The sequence below is a fragment of the Canis lupus genome, chromosome 15 (assembly GCF_048164855.1).
Source record: "Canis lupus baileyi chromosome 15, mCanLup2.hap1, whole genome shotgun sequence".
Taxonomy (NCBI): Eukaryota; Metazoa; Chordata; class Mammalia; order Carnivora; family Canidae; genus Canis; species Canis lupus.
Window position 1 is genome coordinate 20,826,929 of NC_132852.1, and position 25,784 is coordinate 20,852,712.

Here is a 25,784-nt window from a genome sequence, read left to right on the forward strand (position 1 = left end):
TCTATAAATATGTGGTCATGGTTGACTCTTTTGTAGTTTAAAAATCTGGAGGTGAGTCATTTTTTTTTTTTTTTTATGTTGCCTTTCTAGCATGTGGATTCCAAAAGGCAGGAGCAGTAGAGATTCATTTGGAGGCCCGAAAAATCCAGTCTATTATTTTGTTCTGATTAAGAAAAATATTGCCAGTTGGAGTGTAAACGTAATTGAATACAGTATGACTTTGTTCTCAAATCTGCCCTACTCTTCTTGCACATGTAACCTGTCCAGGCTGTGCCACCTCCCTGGAACTTAATCCTGGCTTCCCAGGCTCCCAGATCTTGTTCAGCCTCCCCTCTCACCTGGTTCCCACTCTCAGTTTTGTTTTTGTTTTTTAATGGAGCCACAATTCCATCTGTCACCCAGGCTGAATCTTGATTATCAAGCTGAGTCATGACATCAATGACTCTCCATGCTGTTTCCATTCCCTACGTTTTATCAACCAACAAATTGATCTTTCCAGTAAAACGCCTCCTCTATCCCCTTCAGATATTCTACAAAACTGTCAGATATACTTTCCTAGAAACCGTTTTATTATTACCTCCAGCTTTATAATAACAGGAGCACAGAGAGTCAACTGTGGTCATCTATGCTTGGTATTCAAGTCTCCCAAAACCTCCATCATTTACCCCCCTCTCTACACAACAAAACCCCCTCCTACCCCAGACACACTGGTTTATTTCCATCCCAGTCTTCCAGCCATCTCTTTCCCACTGAAAGCCTCTCTTATTTTCCATCTGGGCTAAACCTGTTTATTCTTCAGAGTTGTATTCTTAGATCATTTGCGGGGTGCCTGGGTGGCTTAAGTGGTTGAGCTCATGCCTTTGGCTCAGGGCATGATCCCAGGATCCTGGGATCAAGTCCTGCATCAGGCTCCCCAGAGGAAGCCTGCTTCTTCCTCTGCCTGTGTCTCTGCCTCTCACTCTGTGTCTCTCATGAATAAATAAATAAAATCTTTAAACAGAACAGGATGTGCTCACAAAAAGACACCTTTGTCTACTTGAGTGTTTCCCATTTCACAAAAAAAAAAAAAAAGAAAGAAAGAAAGCAAGCAAGATCATTTGTGTTCAGGGACACTTCTAAAATGGTGATATTAAGAATAGGCCCAAAATAGTGTCACTTATGTTAAGCCCCACCAAGACTTAATACCTAACCTAACTGTAATTTCAGCCTCTTCTAGGAGTGGAATTTTAAACCTATCAATCTGGAATTTCCTGATTAGCCTTAGTGAGGTCGTCTGTATGATAAACCTCCTGCCACACCCCCTGAGCCAGTGACCACGCTTGAAACTACCCTTTCTCTTCTTTTGCTAATAATTTCCTTGTCCCCACCCCTCCCCCAATTTCTGCTTACAGGAGCCCTCCATTCTGTATAGCTCTTGGGAGCCTCTTCTATTTTGTTTTTGAGATGCTACCCGATTTATGAATCTTTGAGTGAAACCAATTAGATCTTTGAATATTCCTGGTCAGATTTTTATTCTTTAACAGATTTAGTGGCAGTCATAGAACTGCCAGAGACTTCTGCTGTGGGATTTCTTTCCATGTAGCACCTGTGGCTCTTGATCACACTGCTTTGAAGAATGAAGAGGGAGACCAGATGAAGAGCGGTGGGCAGCAAAGTTTATTGAGTGATAGTACAAAGCTCCCAAAGAGGGAGGGGACCTGAGAGGACTGCTGATTTGGCATTCAAATCTAGGAGCTTCTATAGGCTCTTTGGTATGGGCTCTTTTAATCTGATTGACAACCCACTCCCCATGCACCTGTCACCCAGTCAGGTTTCTGTCCATGAGCTCCTCTACTGATCAGAGTTGTTCACAAGGGAAAGGGTGGAAGGCTCCTTCCAAAGGTTTCCTAGCCTCTGGAATCCAGAATTCATGGCTACTACTGCCCTTAGGCATGCCGGCCAGCTACAAGCCACCAGACCAAGCTGTTTGTTTAAATAAATATCCCACTGACTGTTGAGCTAGCCCCAGGGGCCTGGGTTAGGATGCTCAAGGCCATTCCAAGGCCATTCCCTTCCTTTTGGTCACAAGTCATAAGCCCTCCCCCAGTAGGAAGACCTAAAGCTAGGACACTGAGTGAAGTTGAGAATAACAGGATGAGGTCTTTTTCCTTTGCAAGGGAACTTTCCTCTTAGGACAGGGGCCCCTTGTCCTGCCTGCGTTTCTTCAGACTCTCCTTCATTACTCCTAGCAGCTTTGTGGACAACAAGAACATGGGTGTGGCAGCCGCAAACACTTTGTGTTCTCTTTCTCACCCTCTCTGAGGCCTATGGGTAAGCTCCTCTTGGTTCTGAGCTCCACTCACTGTGCGTCCAGCTCCAGATCTCATTGGCTTCCAGTAGTTCCCTTTAGAGCCCTTGGTTCTATCCCTAGATTCCACACTGAGTACTGCTGTTGGCGGCTGCAACTCCTAATGTGTTTGGAATCAGTCCCCATTTTTGGATTCTGCTAGTGCAATCCTTGCCCCGACCCCCAGATTCACTATAGGGAACTGCTGGTGGTTACCAGCCACAGGTGGACTAGGTCCAACCTAAAAACTGGACAGGGCCTAGGATGTGGCATTTAAGAAATGCACTTGACAGCAGGGGATCCCAAATGGAACAAACAGAAAGGATGCCTCCTTTAATTGGTATGCTTCCAAAAGTCTTCAGGATCCCAAAATAACTCCATTGAAAGATCCATTATAAAAGGCTAATGAAAAATTAAAAACACAAGAGGTACTTAAAGCAAAAGATGATAGGGTGGATGTGACTCCCACTTTCTCGCATCTTTTTTTTTTTTTAACCTGAGTATTCACATTTTACTAATTCTCTGTCCGAACTGCCTTTTCACTCTGAAGAGACTATTAGACAGTTACCTTTTAAAATAAAACTACTTGAGGTTGTAGACAAACCACCTCAGTTATCCTTCATTCCTTGGTCAAAGACCAAATTAAGGGCCATTGTTAAAGAAATTTCTAAGCCTAGGGAGGAATTTTTTTGTTTTTTGTTTTTTGAAGAAATTTTTTTGAAGTGTTTTGAAGAAGTTAGAGTCATTTGGGGCGGGGGGGGGCTATGTCTTCAGGGAGCCAGATTTTTCTCAACCTATACACATGTGAACAGGACCTGGTAACACCCAAAATGGATGCAGGAAGCAAGATGGCAAAACCCTGAGGATGATATCTGAGATCCTCAATCTTTAACATCTTGGGGACCAGGAAAAGCTCGAAAAACAGCAACAGAACCCTTACAAGCCATTCCTAGAGTCCTCCCTGCCTACACTGATTGATCTAAAATACAGATGTGCAGGATCCCTGGGTGGCGCAGTGGTTTGGCGCCTGCCTTTGGCCCAGGGCCCGATCCTGAAGACCCGGGATCGAATCCCACATCGGGCTCCCGGTGCATGGTGCCTGCTTCTCCCTCTGCCTGTGTCTCTGCCTCTCTCTCTCTCTGTGACTATCATAATAAATAAATAAATAAATAAATAAATAAATAAATAAATAAATAAATAAAATATAGATGTGCAAACAAACAAAAAAGATAAATCCGTGGCATACTTTAAAGCCCATTTGGAATCCTTTTACTAAAGCCATTCAGGATTCCATACAATAAGTTCACCCCACTGGCTCTAAAATGACAGCAAATAGGATAGGAGGCCACTCATCTGATTGAATTCATGTCTCAGCAAAGCATTTTATTTTTTATATTTTTAAGTAGGTTCCACACCCAGTATGGAACCCAACATGGGGCTTGAACTCAGGACCTGGAGATCAAGAATTGGTCTCCCAACTGTTCAAGTCATCCAGGTGCTCCTAAGTTAAGCATTTTAAAAGGACCCTGGAATAAGACTCCAAGCAAAAATTGCCCCAGTGATTAGCTTTACAGCCACAAGAGCTCCAAGGCCAGAGACTCAAACAATACCTGGGGCTCCCACAATGCACCCTGTTAGGGGTCCTTCAAAATTCTGGTCCAAAGATTGATTCCTCCACTATGATCTACTGGAACATTAAAAGAGATTGTTCTTCAAGGTCATATGCAAATTCATCTCTAATGCCCTCATCCCTACTTGTAAAGGAGGGTTCTTATAGAGGACCTCCCACAATTAATGGGACTGAGGAATTTGCCAGTAAATGATGACTATAGTAATTCCTTTACACAACCATGGGGAAACTAAAATCAAAACTAATGGGAAAGCTTGCCAAATTGTAGTTAATACTCGAGCTTTGCTTTCTCCTTTAAACCCCACCCTCATAGGCCAACAAATCCTTTAGAGTAAAACAGGGGTTCCCATAGTGGAGGTATCTCAAATTCAGAGAGAATTTTTATCTCAACCAGCACAGATCACTCTGGGACCTTTGACTGAAAAACATTCCTTTCTGCTATGTGAGACAACCCTAACCAGTCTGCTAGGTAGAGATCTTTCTAAATTAAAACATAGTATGTTTTATGTTCAGTGAAGACCTCACCTTCGAGTTTCCTGACCAACCTGATCTTTTATGTTCTCTACATTCTGTCTTTGTAATGAAAGAGGAAGAAGGTTTCCAACAAAAGTCCTCTAATTTAATTGAGGTGCTCACAAATCTGTGGGTTACTTCTAATGTGGGCATTGGAAGAATAAAAAGTGCAGAATCTCTAAAGATTCAGAAAAGATATAACTAAACCTCTCCTGAAAGTACCTCAATATCCATGAAACCTGAGGCCATACAAGGCTTCACCCACAGAGGAGACTTCATCACCCAGGCGCTAATCATTCCCTGTACTAGTCCCTGCAATAGGCAGACTTTGCCGGCCCAGAAACCTAATAGGTAAGGTGGTAATTTGTCTAGGATCTGAGAGCTATTGATAACATGGTTACTCGCCTAATAGTCCCAAACCTGGATATCCTGCTGTCACAAATTCCACCAGACTTAAAATGCTTCACTATTGTAGACTTTTGCGAAGTCTTTCTCAGCATCCCTGCAGACACCAAGAGCTAATGTCTGTTGGCCTTTACTTGGAACAACAGACAATCTACCCTGACGGTTATGCCTCAAGAGTTCAGTGACGCCTTTCTTATTTTCTCAAGTATCTAGCCAAAATTTAAGCCTTCTCTAGTTCCCTGCAAAATTGACCCTTTCACAATTTGGACATGGCCTTTTGTCGTGCTCAGTTACCAAAGGGGCACCCTTAAGAGGCTGCATTTACTTGCTGCAAATAGCTGAAAGGGACACAACGCCTCTAAGGAAAAATTGCCATTATCTCCACGCATTGTTCATTACTGAGGTCATCATATCAGTGCTGAAGAAATTCAGCTGTCTCCAAAAAGAATTAAACTAATCCAGGAATTTCCTCGATCCACAACCAGGCAACACCTTCATGGATTTCTGGGCCTGGCTGCTTATTGTAGACTAAGGCGTTCCTAATTTTTCTCTATTAGCTTCCCTACTCTATATGAACTTACTAAAATTTCCATCCCTGAGTCCCTTTCTTGGGAAGACAAACATGAGCAGGCTTTTACTAAGCTAATAGGAGTGCTGTAAGAACCACCCACCTTGGGGCTTACTATTCAAAAGCTTTCACTTTATTTGTGCGGGAAAGGGATACTCAAGCCTTGAGAATGCTCACGCAGGAACATAGTAATAAACATAGACTTGTTGCCCATCCTAGCATACAACTTGATTAAGTTGTTCATTCCTACCTAGCCCAGCTGTTGTAAGGCTATAGCCACAGCTGCAAGATAACGGAGGACTCAGCAGATCTGACCCTAGGAAATGGCATTTAATTGCAAATTCCACATGTGCTCCAACGTCTTAACTCTGAATTCATCCAATATTTCTCTGTATGTAGATTAACTTCCTATGAGATCCTTCTGCTTTCACCATCTACTCTACATCCTGCTCACTGCAATATCCATATTCCTGCTATGTTACGACCTGCACTCAAGGCAGGAAAGCCCCATAACTGTGAGGTAATAGTGTCCCATTCTGTGACTGCTGATTTACGAGATATCCCTCCAACTAATCCTGATCTAATTTTGTTTGTTGATGGGTCAAACTGTAGGAATGAAAAAGGGAATTTTCAAGATGGTTATGCTATTACTATGACCTACTCAAAAGCGGAAAACTCCTCCAAGCTAAAGCCACCCCACAAGCAGGGCTCTGTGTCCTTACCCAAGCATGTCAGTTATTGGCAGGACAGACGGTTAATATTTACACCGACAGCCTATATGCCTTTGGGATTATTCATGATTTGGGGATGTTATGGCAGCAAAGGGGTTTTCCTACATCTTCCCTGGGACCCCAGGGAAAAATGAGCAACAAGTAAATAATCTTTAAAAAAAAAAAAAAAAGATTTTATCTATTTATTCATGAGAGACCCAAAGAGAGAGGCAGAAACATAGGCAGGGGGAGAAGCAGGCTCCCTGCGGTGAGCCTGGTGTGGGACCCCATCCCAGGACCCCAGGATCACTACCTGAGCTGAAGGCATATGCTCAAACTGAGCTCAAACTGAGCCACCCAGGTGACCCAAGTAAATAATCTTACTGCTATACTTTTACTTTCTATAATTGCTGTAATCAAAATAAAGGCTCACACTAAAGGGACTGGACCTGAGTATCAGGGAAATGCCCCAGCGGACTTTCCTACAGAGGTGGAACCAAAAGAATCCATAAGATTGTAGTACATGTTGATCAAGTCCGTCCTGCTTTTACAAAAAAATGGCCCTCCATCTCAGAGTTTTGCCATCTTGACGTCCTCATAAAATGGCAACTATCTGTTCCTGAGTCACAGAAATTAAGATGGGCCAACAATAACTGTTGAGTAAATGACCACTTGGGACTACAGGAACCTCAAGACAGCTGCGTGATTCTTCTTGGCTCCCTGGCAAACCTCATTTTTCACTTTGTGCATTTCTTCACCCACCATAGTGCATTTAGATGACTCAAATTATGAATCAACACTAGTAGGGATATTAGGACTGAGTTGGACAGGTAGGTAGTCAGGGCCAGAGTCCCCGACAAGAAGATACAGAGTCAGGACAGCTAAAATCAAACTGCACTGTCATCCTGTGTTGCAGCTTAGACTGGACCACACTAGCATTCTGCTTTGCAGCCTTTGCAGAAATGACTTCTGCAAAATATCGTAAAATAAGAGAACGAACCACAGAAGCATTTGCCAATATCATGGGCAAGGGGCAATGAAGACCTAAGCCCCCAGATTTCAACAACAAAAAAAAGGCACATGGACATTAACCTATAGGTAGAGAAATGTGTTACCAAGGCCCCGATTGGCACGACTCAGCACACCCTGATCACTTAAGATAGCTCCGCAAAAGAACTCATAAAACTCCCTAAACTTAGAAACTCTGAGGGCAACCCACTCAGATCCCCTCTCTCTCTGGGAGCTTTATATCCTTGCTCAATAAACTTTGCTTTGCTGCCTACCACTCTTTGTCTGGTCTACCTCTTCATCCTTCAGAAAGGCAGAACCAAGAACCCAGGCACTGAGGCGCCACACAAATCTGGAACAGGGAGATTTCTATAAAATTACCAAAATAGTCTACCTGAAAGGTTCATGATCCTGGAAAGATTATTTTTGCTTACAGAGGCTTCAGACCTCTTCTCTCTGGACACTTTGAACAGCTTCAGCTGGCTTCATTCAAAGTACTCTTAGTGTGGTTATCAACATGTTATCATACATGTGTTTTCCAGATGGGTTGAAGCCTTCCACTAGTGTAAAGCTGATGCCCTCACAGTGCCAAAGAAACTGTTAGAAAATGTATTTTCCACTTGGGGTACACTTTCCTCAATCTCCAGAGATTGAGGCATCCACTTCACTGGGAAAATCATACAAGCCTTAAGGGAAATCTTGCAAACTTCTTGGAATTATCACCGTCTGTATTATCTTCAATCATCAGACACGGTCAAGAGAACTAATGGGATTCTTAAATTTAAAATTTCTAAACTTTCCAAAGCTACTGGACTCCCCCGGCCTACGGTATTGCATTCGGTCTTGCTGACTGTTCATAGAACATCCTCTGGAAACAAACTCATTCCATACAAGATAGTCATTAGCAGACCAATGTCTCTTGATATGCAACTTCTTCCAATTCCTTGTTCTCTCATGTTAGTATGATCAGCTAGTGTACATCCTTAATGTTTTATGTTCAAGCTAATATCAACAGATTAAAGAGGCTTTCTTGGAACCCAATTCAAAGGATCCTGTTGTTCACCTTCTAGAGCCTGGTGACTGGGTAGTCTAGAAATGTCAGCAGAGGAAGACAGTCTTTGAGCCTTGTTGGAAGGAACAAGTGCTTCTGACCACCGACATTGCTGCAGGACTAGAAAGCACTGAGCCTTGGATTCACATCTTCGAGGTATAGAAGCCTCCACCTGACATTTGGCCCTGAACAGATGCTACAACTCAAACTGACAAGGAAGAGAAATAGCTGACACTGAAGTAGACTACTTCTGCATGAGATGCCCAATCAAGACTTCATACTTAAACTCAAGAAACCTTCTCTCCTTTTTTCTTTTCTTCATTCTATCATTGGCCTGGAATGATAATGCCCTCATCTATATCTCCCAGGGCACAACTAAGGGGATAAACTTTCAGATTGCTAGATTTGTCCTAGTGTAAGAGATGCACTGGTCTCCCCTGTGACCACTTTCTCTATTCCCAACGTCACTGCAACTACAATTGACCCACCTTAGAAATATGTGTCCAATTAGACACATTTCCACCTGGAAATCTGAGTACATTTGTGTCTCCACATTCCCATGATTATTCAGATCTGATTTACCTCCACTGACTACAAGATCTCACTAACCTTTGTGAGGCACTTTGGATGACTTTTATTTCAGGATAGGAGATTCTCTTCCCATGTGCACTAAAAACCTCCCTGACCCCTGGCTTAGGAATAAATACAAATGAGAATATGGTTAGAAACCTCTCCTTAACTCAGAGACACTTCAAATTCCATTGCCAAGATACTAACGGCCCAGCAAAGATCCTTAGGTTCTCTGGCCAAAATTATTTTTGAAAACATAACTATCTTTCAGCTGAGCAAAAAATGCCCGTGCAATGGCCAAAAGCACCTGCAGTACCTAGTCTATTACTTCAGGGATAGCTGAAACTCAGTTATATAAGGTCACTGAGCAAGCCACGAGGTTTAAGAGGGGGACTCGATCTACATGGGTCTGTTTGGTTTGTGTCCTGGGGACCATGACTCCAAAGTGTGCTCCAAACATTGGGAATTAGCCTGCTTAGTTACCATAATAATAATCTCTCTGGCATGTTGTATTCTCTCAAAAGCTTTAAATGCAAGTCTGCACCAAGCACCAAGCAAATGTCTTCCTAAACCTGGAATGTCAAAAGAGGAACAAAGAGGATGGTTGACTAAAAAGCTGTGAGCCCTAAGTCATGACCTGTGAATATCACAGAGATTCAGGAAAAAATAGGAGCCATGAAAGCTTTGAGAACAACCTGGTAGCTGAGAGTGGTGCTAATGCCTTAAATCTTTATCACATCTCTCAGGCTGAGTTTCATCAAAAGGGGGAAATTGTTAAAGAGAAATAATAAGCTCAAGATGGAGTCACTTATGTTAAGTTCCACCAAGACTTAATATCTAATCTAACTGCAGTTTCAGTCTCTTCTTGGAGTAGAATTTTAAACCAATGAATCTGGAATTTCCTGATGGGCACTTGTGATGTCAGCTGTATGATAAGATCTCCTGCCATAACCCCTAAGGGAAGTCGACCTTGCCTGAAACAAACCTTTCTTTTCTTTTCCTAATGACTTCCTGTCTCACCCCATTTCTGCTCATTAAAGTCTGCCTGCAATTTTTGTTCTTCAAGGAGTGGTTGAGAGCATGCATTCAGGACTCAGATTTCCTTGGTTCAGATCCTGCCTCCACTACTTATGACTGGCTCTATTAGGATAGACGGGGGTCTAACAGGATACCTACAGGTCAGCAATGAGGAAGTCAGGGCCAGCAATTGGGAAGATCAGAGACCTGACTTGGCAGCCCTCCACAAGAAGCCGGATCAAACCAGACAGGCCTAAGATGGCAGATGCCATGGCAGGATACCCCCAACCTAATTGGGAAGAAGTGCAAAACCCTGCTTCCCTGCCCCAAATAATAACTATTATGCTCCCAGTCAACAACTCCTGATAAAAGCTAGAAACCCAAACCTTGGGGGAAGAACACCCTCTGGCTCGCCTGCTCTCCTATCTTGAAAGTGTACTTTCCACTTTAATAAACTTTTCTGTTTGTGTTATTTATCCTCTACACTATGCTAGTGTTTGCCCTTGAATTCATTCTTGTGATAAGATCAAGAAAATTTGGCAACTCCTTTAGCTCTGGCTGGGTGGAGTCCCTAAGGTTCGGGATCTCCCTAACTCACCTGGTAAGAGCTCTGTGACCATGAACAAGTTGCTTAATCTTACTGTGCTCAGTATTCTCGTTTGAGACATGGAGATAATCATAGTCCCTACCTTGTAGGTTTATGAGAATTAAACTAGTAAATGACCAAGGTCCTAGAAGGACGCTGGCACAGCCTAGGTGGGCACAGCCCACAAATGTTAGATGCTATTGGGTACGGCCCCAGTAAACACTGATCAAAGCTTCTTACACCCTACATTTAAAATACCTTTATCACATAGTGCTTTGCAGTGTGTAACTCTCAACTCCCTATTATTTCTATTCTCTAGTGAAATGATCCCTTCCCAAGCAGAAACCATGTTTGTCTGTACCCATTGCCTTCTGCCTGGCATAATGCTATACAGATGAGAGTTATAGGTGACTGAGCAGAAGAGAACAGAATTCAGTGTGTGAAACAGAGCTGAAGGTTCTTACTCACTGGTCCCACACCATCTGACTTATATTAAGTACAAATGCCAAAAGTCATTTTTGAACTAGAAGGGACCTTAGGAATCATCTAGTTGGATCCTTCATTTTACAGAGAGCAAGTGGCTCACCCAAGGTCACACAGCCAGTTGGAGCCAGAGCTGGGAATGGACTCCCTTGGCATACTTTCCACTGTACACTGGAATGGAAACCTATGTATTATTTCCAAAACATAGCCAAATTCTGATGTCATGTGTGACTTAGAGGAAGTTTACAGGTGACGGTAAGAGATAAACGTAGCAGATGTGCACTCACCATGTGGAGACACTCGTAGAAATAACAGATCATTGTTGTCTTGTAACTCTGACCAGGTCATCTTTCAGACTTGGCAACCATAGGATTCTGAGGCATAGGGGTTATTTATGTTAACAATTCACATTACTATATTTCTGGCAATTCTAATCATATTAGGTAGAGGAAGCCCATCAGCACTTCTGTGAGTGACACACACAAAAAAAGCTTTCCCCAGCTCTGCTTAGCTAAAGGCTCAAGACCACATTTTCAGGGAAGAATAGACCCTGGAAGAGGAGGGGCAGAAGACAATGGAGCCAGCCTCCACCACCCTTGTTAGGAAAACAAGCTGTGGGTTACTAATCTGCTGGCATACAGCCACAGTGAGTGTATTATGGCCAAGTTATAATAGTGAATGCAGAGCCTGAGGGCCAGGCCCCATTCACACCCTGCACAAGGAATACACAGCAGAGAAAGATCCACCAAATCTCCCATCTTGCTGACATTTTCAAGGTGTCCACTCACACTAATACCACTTGGTTGGTAAATCTGAACGAGCCTGAAGAAACAGACTACCTTCTTGAGACTAGAAGGGCATTGGAATTTAGATTCAAGCCTAGTTTACTTTTACTAAAAGCTGCACAAACTTTAGAAACCCTTTTAGACCCTCTGTGGGTCTAACCTAATCACTTATAAAACATAGGGTCCAGGCTGAAGCTGTGGTTCCCCAAGCTGATGGCATAGGCTGACCTCTTGGAGAACTTTTATGTTCTTTCCACATCTCTCCATCTTATCCTCAAGGCCAGTCTGCTGTGATCAAATAATCAATCACTCAACAAATTGATCTGCCTCTCTAGCCCTTGCTGACAGCCACCTTCTCTCCTTCCCATGAGCCCCCCACATACTCGCGCTTGACCACAAGTTGTCCGTAGTTGCTCTGTAATTACATATGGTATGTGTGTCATTTATTCCACTAGTTCAAAAGTTTCTGTGGTCTGGACCATTTCTGTTTTGTTTTGTTTTTTTTTCTCACATATGCTTTCCTGACATAGTGGATATCTTTATACATAAATTAAGCTACCAGTAAGTCTCTCTGGCACACACTCTGCTCAGCTGAATGCCTATTAGTCTCAAGCTGCGACACACATGCCCTTGTCCCCCCTTCTGCTTTTATACATACGGTTGTGGTCACCTGCCTCTTCTCCCAGGGTGGCCTGCTTATCTTGTACCATTTTGTGAGCCACCTACGTAAATAAATGTATTAGGGCATATTCTCTCATATAATTTTTGGTTGGTACACAGGGTCCCACATCATGCTTTGTCCCAGCTACTATGTCAAGTTCACAAGGAAGCGCAAGGTTCTAATGGGGAGGTATGAGTCTGCACCATCTGATCTCCCCTGAGGCAAGTGAGGCATCAGGGGACTTGGCTACTATGAGGTAGCCAGGGTGAGGTTGGAATTAAGGCAGTACACAGTAGGAAGTGATCTGAAAGATGGAATCCAGGGCAAAGTCAAGATCAAGCCCCAAATAATCTAAATAAAAGGGCTTGCACTGTAAAACATCAAGCAAGAGAAGAGGAGAGGCCCCAGGGCAGAGTGGACAGTTTGCAAATGTAGGATGATAGAAGGTGACAGCCGAGCATCTGGGCATATTCCTCTAGGGCAGTGACTTCACACCAGCCCACCCACAGCCAGGGCCATGCTAGAGAATATTGCTGTTAAGGGGAGCTGAGCCCACAACCAGGAAGCCAAGCTCTGACATCTCAGTTTAGCTGGTTTTTATAATGTGCCATTGTATACACTTATATACCAGTGAACCCAAAATTTCCCATTTTATAGTTTATCCTTAATTCCTCTCTTCTTGCTTCCTCTCTGACATACCTTTCAAAATGGCTTTATTTACATTTTGCATATTTAAGTACTCGTCAGAAGGTGATCATATTATGTTAACACCCGTTTTCACTTTTTTGTACATTACATCCCACATCTCACGCATATATACATTTTTGCGTGTGGTGGGTATACGTCTTTTTTAAAGCAGGGTTCATGTGTTAAATATAGGCAATCACTTAATGCTATCCTATAAACAATCCCCCCGTTTTGCAAAGAGTCTCCAAAATTATGATAAAAGAACGTGTTGTGATATTCCTATAGTGTCTTTGGTTTGAGGCATTAACTCGACTTTACTGTAATCTTACTATATTTTGATACTGTGCAACATATCTGGGATAAATCCAGCCTTATGAGAACGCTCAGGAAATGAAATGTTTTGGCTAACAAAACAATTCTTTTTAAATAAGTGCGGGAAGCATTTTCCCCCCAAATTGTGTAATTCACTTCAACCCAATCTTCCACCTTAAATGCCTAGGAGATAGGATACATTATCTTCAAGTACTAAGGACTATTAGTCTACATATCAGTAAGCACTCGGTAGCATTGCAGACCATCTAGAGTTTGTACAGATTGAGATAAATGTCTACAACAATTTTTAAAAACAATTCTTGAGAAACTGGCTGTTTTCTCATGATTTACTTCTTTGGGGGTAGTCTTCTGAATAAAAATAGCTCATCTTTACTGAGATGGCTTACTGTGTATCCCAAGCTTTACTTGCATGACCTCATTTTATCCTGACAACACCACAATGCGGCTGGTTCTATTATTGTCCTCCCCCACCCAAGTCCTGAACGGAAGAGAGCTGTGTTTTTCTGCAATCTGAACACCGTAAGAACATCTAGTACACCTAGAGAAGTCTTGTACCCTGCCACCCACGCCAATCCATCTCTGGAAATGCTGGAAGGCCTGACACCGGCGCCATTGAGTCTGGGAAGAGAGAGCTGTACCTTTAGGGCTCAATAAGCTACTTTTTATTTTTTTATTTTTTTTTAAGTAGGCTCCATGCCTAGCCGGGAGCCCAATATGAGGCTTGAACTCACTACCCTGAGACACCTGAGCTGAGATCAAGAGATACTTAACCAACTGAGCCACCCAGGTGCCCCTACTATTTACTTTTAATTCAACTGTTTTCTGGAGTAGAGAGCCATTTGAAGGTAAGCATCAGAGTTTGGTTGCAATATAGCTTCTATTTCCTACTGCTGCAAATTGATCCTGAGGGGCACATCCAGGTAAATCCCAAAGCCGAGGGAGAGCGCCAGAATTTTCATGAAACCCCGTCATTTGTTCTGCTCAGAAAATAAAGCAAAATGAGCTTTGAAGGAAAATGAGTTTGAATTAAAAAGAAACCTGCACAACCATATGAAAGTATTTACTGCCTTTGAACCGTATACTTAAAAATGGTCAATATGCTTATAATAGTCAATTTTGTGTTACGTTTGACTAACATAAAATATATCAAAGAAAAAAAAAAGACATCTTGCTCGGTAATAACACTAGAATATTATTCACAATATTTACCAAAATCTGGACAGTGGGATTCTTCTGTTTATAAACACTTCTTAACCTCCTTCTCTTTTTCTTTTAAAATGTCCTCCAGACCACACTCCCTTGTGATGCCATGAAGGATTAGATTGGCCTGGAGCCAGCTGTCTGCTTCTTGGCCTGCCCTCCCTTTGTGTTGTCTGCGGGTGGAGTGAGCTGTTGCCCACTGTGGTGGAGAGAGAACTCCGGTGCCCTCCCTTCTTTCTGGAAGCTATTTATTGTTTTCAGAGGAACCAGCCATCAGAGAGATCTCCTGTACCCCACCCACTCCTCCCAACTTAAAGTTCTTGACTGGAAAATGCTAACATCCGACCAGACACACAGAAACATCCTGAAAGACAATGTCTGGGCCCTGATTTTCTAGGGAGGAGAGCCAGGTTTTCTTTATGACCACATCAGCCCAGCTTGTTTTTTACAGTTTTGACAACCCTAACAAACTAGCCTAAATCTACAGCATCTGTCTGTTCTTGCCCAACATTGATTTATATTTAAGCCATCATCTGGGCCACCTTTCCTGTTTTTTATTTTCTTCCCCAGCTCAATACTATGCCAAGATTCCTCTGTTCTAAACTCTGAAAGTGTGTTATGAGAGGAATAAAAGGTTTCTAGAAAAGATGGAAATGACTTATGTTATTTGCCCAGTAGAGGTTGATCAGATGGTCCAGAATATTAATGTTTTTTTTTATAGTATCAACAGAAAAAAGCAAGTTTTTAAATTTTTTTTTAATTTGCATGGAAACATTATGCCTAGAATATTTCTGTAGACCTCAGTTTGTAGAAGATGGGTGTGAGGTACATGGAGGGAGAGTGGGTACACCTGACACTAGGAAGTGACGTTGTCTTTCTCTTAAAGGCAGTGAGGAGTAATAACCCTCACAGTGTGGTGTATAGATCCCTCTGTACTTTCGACGTGTGTGTATTTGTGAAGGCTTTAAGTCAACAACTCATAATGCCCTTACATTTCACTCTAAATTCCTCAGCATGACCGACAGAGTCTTCTACAGGCCGACTCCTGCTTACCTTCCAGCATCATTTCTCCATGGTCACCTCCTTTCTGTTCTACTACCTCAAGCTACCCCGTCTTCCCCTCCACATCCTCAATGTTCCAGGTGCTATACTCTCTGAGCTCTAGGCAGCTCCTTATGCTGTTCCCTCCTTCTGGAATTCTCTTACATTCTTTTCCCACCCCTTTCTTTACCTGGTTAACTCCCAGCCTTCGGGTTATTACCTTGAGTTTTCTCTCCTCTGACCCTGTGCTTCACACAGCTATATATTAAAATTGCTTATTTAATAGTGTCTTTCCCTATTATTAAAAGATCTATGGGCACGGACTTTGTGTTTATCTTGCTCATCATCATATCTCCAGCATCTACCTAGCATAGGACCTTGAACATCATACATACTAAATAATAATAATAATAATTGTTGGAAAAGAAGAACAAAAAAAATTAAGGGAGAGTGGTGGGGGAAGATGAATGGACAAAAGCAGGAAAGCAGGAGGGGGGCCAGAAGAGGAGTCAGGAAACAGAACAGTCAATAAATGGTACCAAACACAGTCAGAAAAATATCCTTGCTGTTTCCAATCTCAAAAGAGAGTGGAGATATATGTGATCTGGAATGGACTGAATTCAGTTGATCTGAATCAACTTTAGCACCTAAAAATTCAGACTCTTACTATTAGCTTCTGAAGCTCTGCCCAAGCTGTTCAAGGGCCCAGAGCTCTGGGAAGACTCAGGAGGACTCGGCACTACCAATGAATTTATCCTAGGGTGGGCACATGAGGTTAAAAATGCCCAGCCCTTTTTTATTTGTTAGGAAACTGATTTCTAGACTGCTTAAAATATAACTTGAAACTGTGACCACTGAGTAGCCCAAAAGAATGAAAGAACCATCAGCACAAGTATGCAATCATTTTACCCCACCCACCTTCCTTTGAAATGTTTTTTTACTGGTGAAAGGAAGAGAAGTGTAACACAGCTGAAACCTGCCATCTAGTGGGCCTTCTAATGACATGAGCTCGCCAATGTGAAGGAAGCAAACATCACAGGAGGAAGACCTGGAAGAAGCCCAAGAGCATGCATGCATCATCTCGGGTCTTCCCTGATGGTCAACGTCTACCTTTCAGGATAAGGGATCCTTTACGGCCTTCTGACAGAGCTCTTCTTTTCAAGTAGCCCAATGTAATGTTTTCACATTCTGATTTCCAAAAGGTTAATGGAAATCAATGTAAAATTTTGATCACTTTCAATTCAAAGCTATCCTAGCAAGAAATCAGAGTATCCCTTTGGAAAATCATGTTTTATATCTGTTTTGGGTCCTAACTGTAGAAATCAAAGTATCCAAAAAGCAACCAAAAAAAAAAAAAAAAAAAAAAGAGGAGGAGAAGAAGAGGAGGAAACGAAGTCAACAACAAATCTATCTTCCTTGAAGTTACTACCTCCACAAGGCCAAGGGTGGTCTCTGGTCTAAGTGTGTCCCATGTGACATAGCTTAAAGCACTTGAGCAGAACAGCAGCTCCATGTTGGGACCAAGGGGCCGGGGTCTAAGGCTCACACTGCTATTCACCCATTGTCACTTGGGACAAGCCATCTACATTCTATGATCCTCAGTTTCCTCATTTGTTAAAAAGAGGCACTTAGAGGACACCTGGGTGGCTCAGCAGTTTGGTGCCTGCCTTTGACTTGGGGTGTGATCCTGGAGTCCCGGGGTTGAGTCCCACATTGGGCTTCCTGCATGGAGCCTGTTTCTCCCTCTGCCTGTGTCTCTGCCTCTGTCTCTCATGAATAAATTAATTAAAAAATATTTAAAAGAGGCACTTAGGCATAACAACTACTAAGCTTCCTTTGATCCCTCAAGTTCCATGAACTTGTTCCTGAGTTACAGGCCTCATGACCCCAGAGAGGCCTGACATTCGGCCCACTCTATGCTCAGTCCCCCGCACCATACTCATACTGAGATACTGATGGAGGGCATGAGTGTATCGATGAATAATTATGATCATCTCTGTCAAGCCTACAGCTAAGTCAGGGACACAAACATAAAACAGTGATTGCACAATTGGTGATGAGGGTTTCAGTGAGGGTGTGTAACTCAGCCTAGCAGGGGGCTGAAAGGATGGGACAGGCCTGGGTTTGAAGATTGCTGAGCAGCTTTTCCAGTATGTTCATTACAAGCAGTAAGACTCAAATGGGCAAAGGCCCAGGCAAGAAGGAGACTGGAACATCCAGGCATCAGAAAGAATCCCCAGAGCCTGAAGTATGAATAAGAGAAGGAAAGTGAAACAACACAGGAGGGGAAGGCAGAGGCCACATTATGTATCAGGAGTTTCAACTTAAATAAAATCTTAAAAAAATGAATTATTTATTTGATAGACAGAGATAGGGACAGAGAGCACGAGCCCAGGAGGAGAGGTAGAAGCAGACTCCCCACTGAGCAGGGAGCTCTACACAGGGCTTGATCCCAGGACCATGGGATCATGACCTGAGCCAAAGGCAGATGCTTAACCAACTGAGCCACCCAGGTGCCCCTCAACTCAATTCTAAGAGTAACAGAATTACTCTGTAGAAGGGCTTGAGGCAGAAAGGTGGCAGGACCAGATATGCTCTTCTGAAAGATCTGACTGCTTGCAGAAGACTAAGGTCAGGTTCAAGATTGGGTACAGAAAAGCTAGTTACAAGATTATGCTGTAGTCCATGTACAAGACGAGGGTCATTGCTTCCATGATGGAAAGAAGAAGGAAGATTCAATAAATAATTAAATAGCGACATCATCAGGACATCCGGTAGTCGTTGATTGGATGTGGAAGTAAAAGGTAAGCATCCAAGGTGATTCCAGACCTTTGACCAAGGGCAACTGGGTAGAATTAGTGCTAATCACTGAACTGAAGGACATTGGGTGTGGAAAAGGCTTATGAGCTCAGTTTTAGATGGTTCTGTTCAGAGAAAGACTCAGGTAGTTGAGCAGGCCACCAGAGAGTCAGATCTGGAACTCAGCAGAAACATCTAGGTGTGCCATATGATCAATGGAGGACATTTGGTAGCATGTAATGAGAAGAGAAGAAGACACGGAACTAATATTTTATGTCTTGGAGAGTAGATGATGCAGAGCTGCCAAAGCAAACTTCAAGGAGAGGCTAAGAGCCAGGAAGAAAACTGGCAAAAAATGACATTGTAGAAGCCAAGAGCAGATCGTTCTTTTCTGTGGAATGGATGTGGTAGGGCAAGTCACATGGTGACTGGAAAGTAAACACTGTACTTAATGACCTTGACCTTGGTGATGAAGTGCATGTGAAATAGGGCAGGAGTCAGGTGCTTTAGGTGGAGGGTGATAGGAGAGGACAGTGAAGATGATGAGGGTAGACAGAGACTCTTCTAAGGGGCCTGGCTCTGAAGGTGAGAGAGGAAGGTGGCTGGAGGGCACATGGGGGCCAAGGTTGGTGGGGTTTCTTAATATGGAGAAGGATTTTGGGAGAGATCTCATTGAGAAGGGGGAGGTTGACAATGCCAAAGAGGGAGGCAACAACTGATATCTCAGGGCTTCTGAGAAAACATACAAGGGTGAGATCCAGGACACAGGCAGAGTTTGGCCTTAGGAAGAGAAACCCTTCCTCCACTGTAACTGTCAGAGTAGGGAAGGAAGAGATGAGATAAGATGAAGTCAAGGCAATTCAAGGGCTCTAACTTCTCAATACGTTAGGTGAGAAATGAATTAGATCAAAGTGAGAGAGATGGAAAAGATCAGAGGTTTAGAAAGAGAGAAAAAGTGAGCTCTCTAGAGAAATCTATCCAGCATTGCCAGACACAAGTGAAGTGATCATAATCTAATGGCACCCATCCACCTACTTGCATGGTTTCCTCTATCAGTGTTCAGTGCCCAAGTGTGGACAAGAAGAAGTGGGTGAACAGGTTCATTTCAGGTTGGAAATTTCCAAGAAGGAATAAACAAAAAACAGAGGGCAACATAATTTACTTAGGTTTACCAAGAGGTTGGTAGAAACAACAGACCCTGGAGTCTAATGAGCACAGAAGGGGACTAGATGGATAAAGAGGGAGAAATTGCTGGGCGGTGTGTGTGTGTGTGTGTGTGTGTGTGTAAGTCAGCTAACAAAATGGCTCCATGATGGGAAGCAACATCAGGCTCTGAGATAGTGTGGATGGATCCAAGGTGGCATATCACCCTAGATATAAAATATATTCACATTTTGTTGTCACCCTCTGCCCTACATGTATAGTACACACATGTATTTATCTCTGAATGTTGAGTGTACAAATGCATGACCAGGAACTGGCTTCTGATATGACCGTTAAACCCATGGAGAAACCAAAATCTATTTCCTTAGTTTAGGTGTATGTCAGGCTCTGTTGGAGGTGCTAGGAATCTGATGATGAATCAAATAAACATGGTTACAGGTTTACATTTTCATGGGGGAAGATGGACTTAGGCTCCAGTTTGTAAAGAATTAATCAATTAAATGAAAAAGGAAAGAGGTGTACAATCTTTTGTGGACCCTCTATATTAAAAGTTACATTGGCTGTGTGACATTTGAGTCTTGATCAGAATTGACTGTCCCAAAAGATCACTTGATTGTTGTGCTTAAGAAATATACACTGCTTAGTAACAATTAGTTGCAATTTGCAGAACATTTGCCATTGGCCAGGCAGTGTTTACAATAGATAATATAATCTCCATATTCCAGATGAGGAAAGTGGGTTTTTAGGCAAATTACTGATCAAAGATCGCTTTGCTGGTTGGTGGTAAAGGCAGGATTTGAATCTAACTATGCCTCTGTCTGACCTCTCTGTTCCATAACCTGTTCCCTCTTCTGAATTTGGACAAAGCTGGCAGCGTTGTGAACTTTGTTTCAGAAATCTACCAAAATTGCTTAAAGGGACCTGGGTTTGTTGGAAGCACACCTGGGGAGCTTCCAAACCCAAAGCTGTCAGAACACTGGTAAGAACTCATTGCACAGGGAAAGAAAACACAGGATGAATACCTCTCTATCCAAGGGTACCATGTTCTGGGAAAGATGTCAAGAGTTAATTTGTGGATTCTCTGGTGTCAAATAAATCATGATTTTGTTGTTGTTTGATATAAAGTTATGACTAGATGTTTTTCACATTTTTCACATTTTTTGGTAAAGTCCTTGGGGGCTCACATCTGTCTTTACTTTCTTATAAAGCCCTGACTGTATTTTGAATGAATACAATTTAATGTTAAAAAGTCAAAGTTGGTTTTTTTTAGCTCTCAGATATTTCTCTTCAATTCAGATTCATGTGCATTTTACTTTGAGTCCTTAAGATATTTTCAAACATACTATGACTAATACAACTTTGAAAATACTTCTAGAAAAAAAAAAGAAAATACTTCTAGAAAATACTATATTTTCAAGAGCCAAATCATGTAGATTTAAAATACTATGTGTAAATCAAAGACTAACTGTTCATAATAAGTTAAAAGAGTTAATTGTTTTTTTTTAAGTGTGTAAATATCACTTTGAAAAATTAAGTCATTTAAAAGGTATACGGTAGTAAATCTTTCCAGATTTGTCCCAAGCAGGGCACGTATGCACATACTTTAATATACACACACCACACATACCACTCTTCTTCCAACCCAATATCCCTCAAGGAAAACTCTACACTATTATATCCCCCGAAGCCAGAAGAGTATCTTCAGAATAAAATGTGAAAGAGTCTTAATACAAAAGGGAAGATAGATGAAGAGATATTACTTGTATATATTTTAACTTCTTTATTCCCCGAGGTGTATGTGTGTAAGAAGGGGAGAAGACTACCTAATCATTCAATAGCTAAAGCTAAATGCCAAGGACTCCAGTAAGCCCTGTGAGAAATGCAGATTAACAAAAGGAGTCATAAGTATGAAGAGTGATTAAAAGAGAAGGTACCCAGGGCCATGGGAAAGCACACCCCCGGGAGTGGGACACGGCCTCCAGGAGAAAGCCAGGCAGGCAGGCTGAAGTTAGCCACGTGAAGACGGGGCCAGGCACATTTGATGATCTTCCGGGAGCCCAGGCCAGTGAAATCAGATGCTAATCAAGAGATTAGAAGCAACTCGAGAGAGATTCTGAGTTAAGGGAGGGTCTCATTGGTCAGGTGAAGATGCTGGACTGTATCCCCAGTGGAGCCTCACCCATTAAGCAGGGAAAGGGCATGGATAGATCCACATTTTTAAGACCTTTGTCCAGCCGCAGTGTCAAGGAGCCCAGGAGGACAGGGGTGTGGTTCGTTGCTGCATTTCAAGATCAGAGTGAGGGACAACACTGGCTGGGGCTGTGGTCAGACGGGTTTACAGTTTGAGAGGATGTGGGATTGGGAGGGGAGATGGAGGAGATAGGGATACTCCTCAGTTTAGCATCTGAGCCGCTGAGTGGGTGCAGGTGTCCTGGAGGGAGGGGAAGAGGTGCGAGGGTGGAGTTTGTGTGGAAAATGAACCTGTCAGCAATACAGAGAAGTTTTAATGCCCAAGATCCCCATTCTTACTCCAGTCAAGTCATCCCAAATAGACAATATCCTGCATTTCCTTTTCCTAAGTCATATGAAGAAAAGGCTGGAAAGAATCCTGGTATCATGCAGTCTGAGTCCCTTCATTCTGTGCATGAGGAAAGGGAGGCTCAGGGATTTTGGGGGACCCCCAAAGATGCACTGGACCCCCAGCCCTAAGGCCCCGGGGCCCCGCCTAGGACCTACTGAAGCATGCTCCATGTTCTTGCTTTTTAACACTTTTCCTAAGCATCACCTGGGCCACTTTTCGTGCAACCTCCAGAAGACACTCAAATATGGTCCTGTCACCAACTGAAGCTCTGAACATAAACCTCACATATTCAGGAAACTTAAACACAAACCAGAAGCAGTTGAAAAGTTCAAAATCAGTTTAAATTGGCTTCTCCTCAACTCGCTTATAGGCATCTCCAAGTAGGTCATTTCAAGTTTTCATTATGATTACATAAAAAATAACAGAGACCGGTGATGGGGCTCATTTTTTTTAACGGTATGAATTCTTAAATATCTATACATCATATTCAATTATTTGTCTTTTGGCTTCCTATAAAATTTCACCCTTTTAACTCATGTGGAGAGTATTTGCAATAATTTTTTTTAAAGTGGTCAAAGAAAATCTAAGGCTTTTGCTCTTTGAGCTTTCATTTTTTATAAGCTATTAAGGTGAAGTGGTAGATGGCAGAAACAATGCAGTATTTAACACTAAACCCTTGACCAACACAAGTAAAAATAAATAAATAAATGCTCACCTGAGGCGAGAGTCCTTAAAGGTGTCAAGATAGGCAGGATAACTCCATTCAATTTTGTTCCCTTTACATCGAAGCTCTAGAGTTTGCCCTGCTGGCAGACTCAAGGTAGCAGCGGGTTTCTGGAAGCGGCCTTTATCCATCATATGTATCATTATTGACTGTGTCTTTGGTGGAGCATCAGCTGCATCCCTGTCCTTTATTTTAGGAATTTTGGGTTTCACCTTTTTGTTGGTAGGCTTGATTCTATTCTCTCCCGGCTCCTTTGGATGCTTGTTCTTGGGAGGATGCTGGCCAGTAACTAGTACAAATGTTAGGAAAGAACAATGCACTCAAATAGTAATGAACCAGAGGATTCAACATCTCAAGCAGGTAACTTTTTGATACTCTTCTCATCCATGAAAATTATTTTCAGGAATAATCTTTATTTTCTCAATTCATTCTTTAGTTGCAAAACAATGAGTCACTGAGAGGGAATACATTTCAGCTTCAAAGATTTTATTCAAATTTAGCAAAATACTGCACATATGAACTAAAACTTGCACTTACCAAACAACAAGACTATTCCTGTAATTCACCCTGTCTCACAGTCTCTAAGGGGTCACAGAGAATGGAACCATCAAAGCTACTCAAGGCTGTTTCCTGTCCTTGCAGTGTCAGGGCTATCATTGCTCATTCTGAATTTACTGTTTAAATGCAGAAATAGGTAGCCTCCAGGGAGCGCAGACACAAACTACAGCACAAGCACACTCAGAATAGGCCAAACCACTATGAACTGTCTCCCAAATGAGTGTGCACAGCAGAGTCTGGGTGTATCTGAGTGGACAACATCCACACAGCATACAAAGCTTAGGAAAGAATAGGACCTAAACTTGTGCTCATTTATAATTGTTTTAATTTTTAATTTAAAATTTTTAAAGAATTTAGAGAGAGAGTGTGCACGCACACATGAGTGAGGGGAGGGCCAGAAGGAGAGAGAGAATCTTTTTTATTTTTTATTTTTTTTATTTTTTATTTTTATTTTTATTTTTAATTTTTATTTATTTGTGATAGTCACAGAGAGAGAGAGAGAGAATGAGGCAGAGACACAGGCAGAGGGAGAAGCAGGCTCCATGCACCGGGAGCCCGATGTGGGATTCGATCCCGGGTCTCCAGGATCCCGCCCTGGGCCAAAGGCAGGCGCCAAACCGCTGCGCCACCCAGGGATCCCAGAATCTTAAGCAGACTCCCTGCTGAATGAGGAACCCAACAGGGGGCTCCATCCCTAGACCATGATCATGATGTGAGCCAAAACTGAGTTGGCGTAACTGACTGAGCCACCCAGGTGTCCCAAACCTGTGCTCATTTAAGGCTTCCACATAAGTTATTAAAAGCTCAACAGTAACTGTAGCAATGGTTTAGAACTTAGCCCACAAAATATTTGGGGATTTGGGGGATTATTTTATCACCAACATTGCTGATAATTGCTGGCAAAGGGTGATAAAAAGCTGACCTACTTTGGGTCCATTTTATTACTGTATTTCCTTTCTCTATAGAGAGTTCACCCTATTGCCTGCACCCAGGGAAGATCGCTTCCACTTCCCTTCCCTTAGTATGCCTCTGGGCTCCAGAAACCTGAAATGTCCGACATGCCTGTACAGCCATGGACTTGTGTCCATCCAGCAAGAACAATGAAAAGAAGACCATGCAGTTTCAGTTTGCCCATCTGTCTGCATGAACTCAAGGGCAACCTCATTATATACCCACAAAATTACAAAATGTCCAAACTTATAGGGTCCTGAGAGGCCATTTAGGTAAAATTCTCATGTTGTAGACTTAAAAAATTAAGAAGATACTGAAAAGTTAAGTAAGTTGCACACAGTTGGTTAGTGGCAGAATGTGAGAGTAGAATTCAGGTCTTCTGACTCTTCTCCCAAGTGCTTATTTCACTATATGTAGATAAATATCCTGTATATATTTTGAATAGATAGCCACACAAATCTTGGCCAATTGAGGGAATTACAGGGCATTTGTATAAAATGGGGAGAAGTGACAAATCAGGAGAAAATCTTTTCCTTTTTGATGTATGTATTTATCTAATAAGTGGTATACTTCAGATTTAGCATGGTTAAAAGTACAAAGATACTGAAATTAGGATAAAAAAATGGAAAAAAGTAAGTGTTGCAAACTCTTATACCAGTGGACCAGGTAGGTGGCCAAAGTAAACCAAGTGGGCCTGATAAGGCCATGACCTGCTGTTGCTGGACCTGATGCCTCAAAGGATGGTAGAAATGTAGATTTCCTGATTGTTAAATATCAGAAACTCAATTTCTAGAAATTTCATATGTGAATCCTGAGGTTAGAAGTCAGGTAGTAATTTTCCTTGGATGGGTGAGATGACCAGGAGGGGATATGGGGAGAGATTCCAGGAACACTCTCTTGATCTGGGCTAGTTACAGGTGTGTGCAGTTTGGGAGCATTTCATGGAACCATACATACTCTTATATACTAAAAGTTCACTTGATCTGGACTCAACTGTGTACTGATAAATTTGGCTTCTTTTGCATGTTGCCCTTTGTCCTTTGAAATAGGAGCCATTCAGATTCCACTTTTAGTTCAGCTGAGCCCAGAGTCTGGAACTAATCTCACTCTGAACCCAGTATCAATCAACATCAACACCTCAACATGCTGCCTTCTTGTATGCCTTGCTCCTTGAGCCCTGCTCTTTTCTACCACTTCAGGTTCAGTTGGGATCCTTCTTTTCCTAGGCCTGAGTCCCTTATTATTTCCCATTCTTCCTCTACTCTGGCTGCTCTGGGTCACGGGCCCTGCTGAACTTTCTCAGTTCTTCCAGGGAACAGAATCGTGTTCTTGAGCACCAGTCTCCAAGGTGAGTCCCCAGTGCCTGCCATTGAATCTGCTGTTTGCCAAGATTTCTCCTGATCCTGCACATTTGGCTTATTTACCCTTGAAGT

General features: G+C 42.4%; 1 protein-coding gene across 1 annotated transcript in view; it reads right to left on the reverse strand.

Moving 5' to 3' along the window:
• Nucleotides 1–25,784, reverse strand: part of PDGFRL (platelet derived growth factor receptor like) — a 65,136-nt gene that overhangs the window by 25,940 nt on the left and 13,412 nt on the right. The window contains exon 2 of the mRNA XM_072776172.1: nt 22,834–23,131. Within this exon, the coding sequence (XP_072632273.1) occupies nt 22,834–23,131 (298 nt within the window). The remainder of the gene's footprint in view (nt 1–22,833; nt 23,132–25,784) is intronic.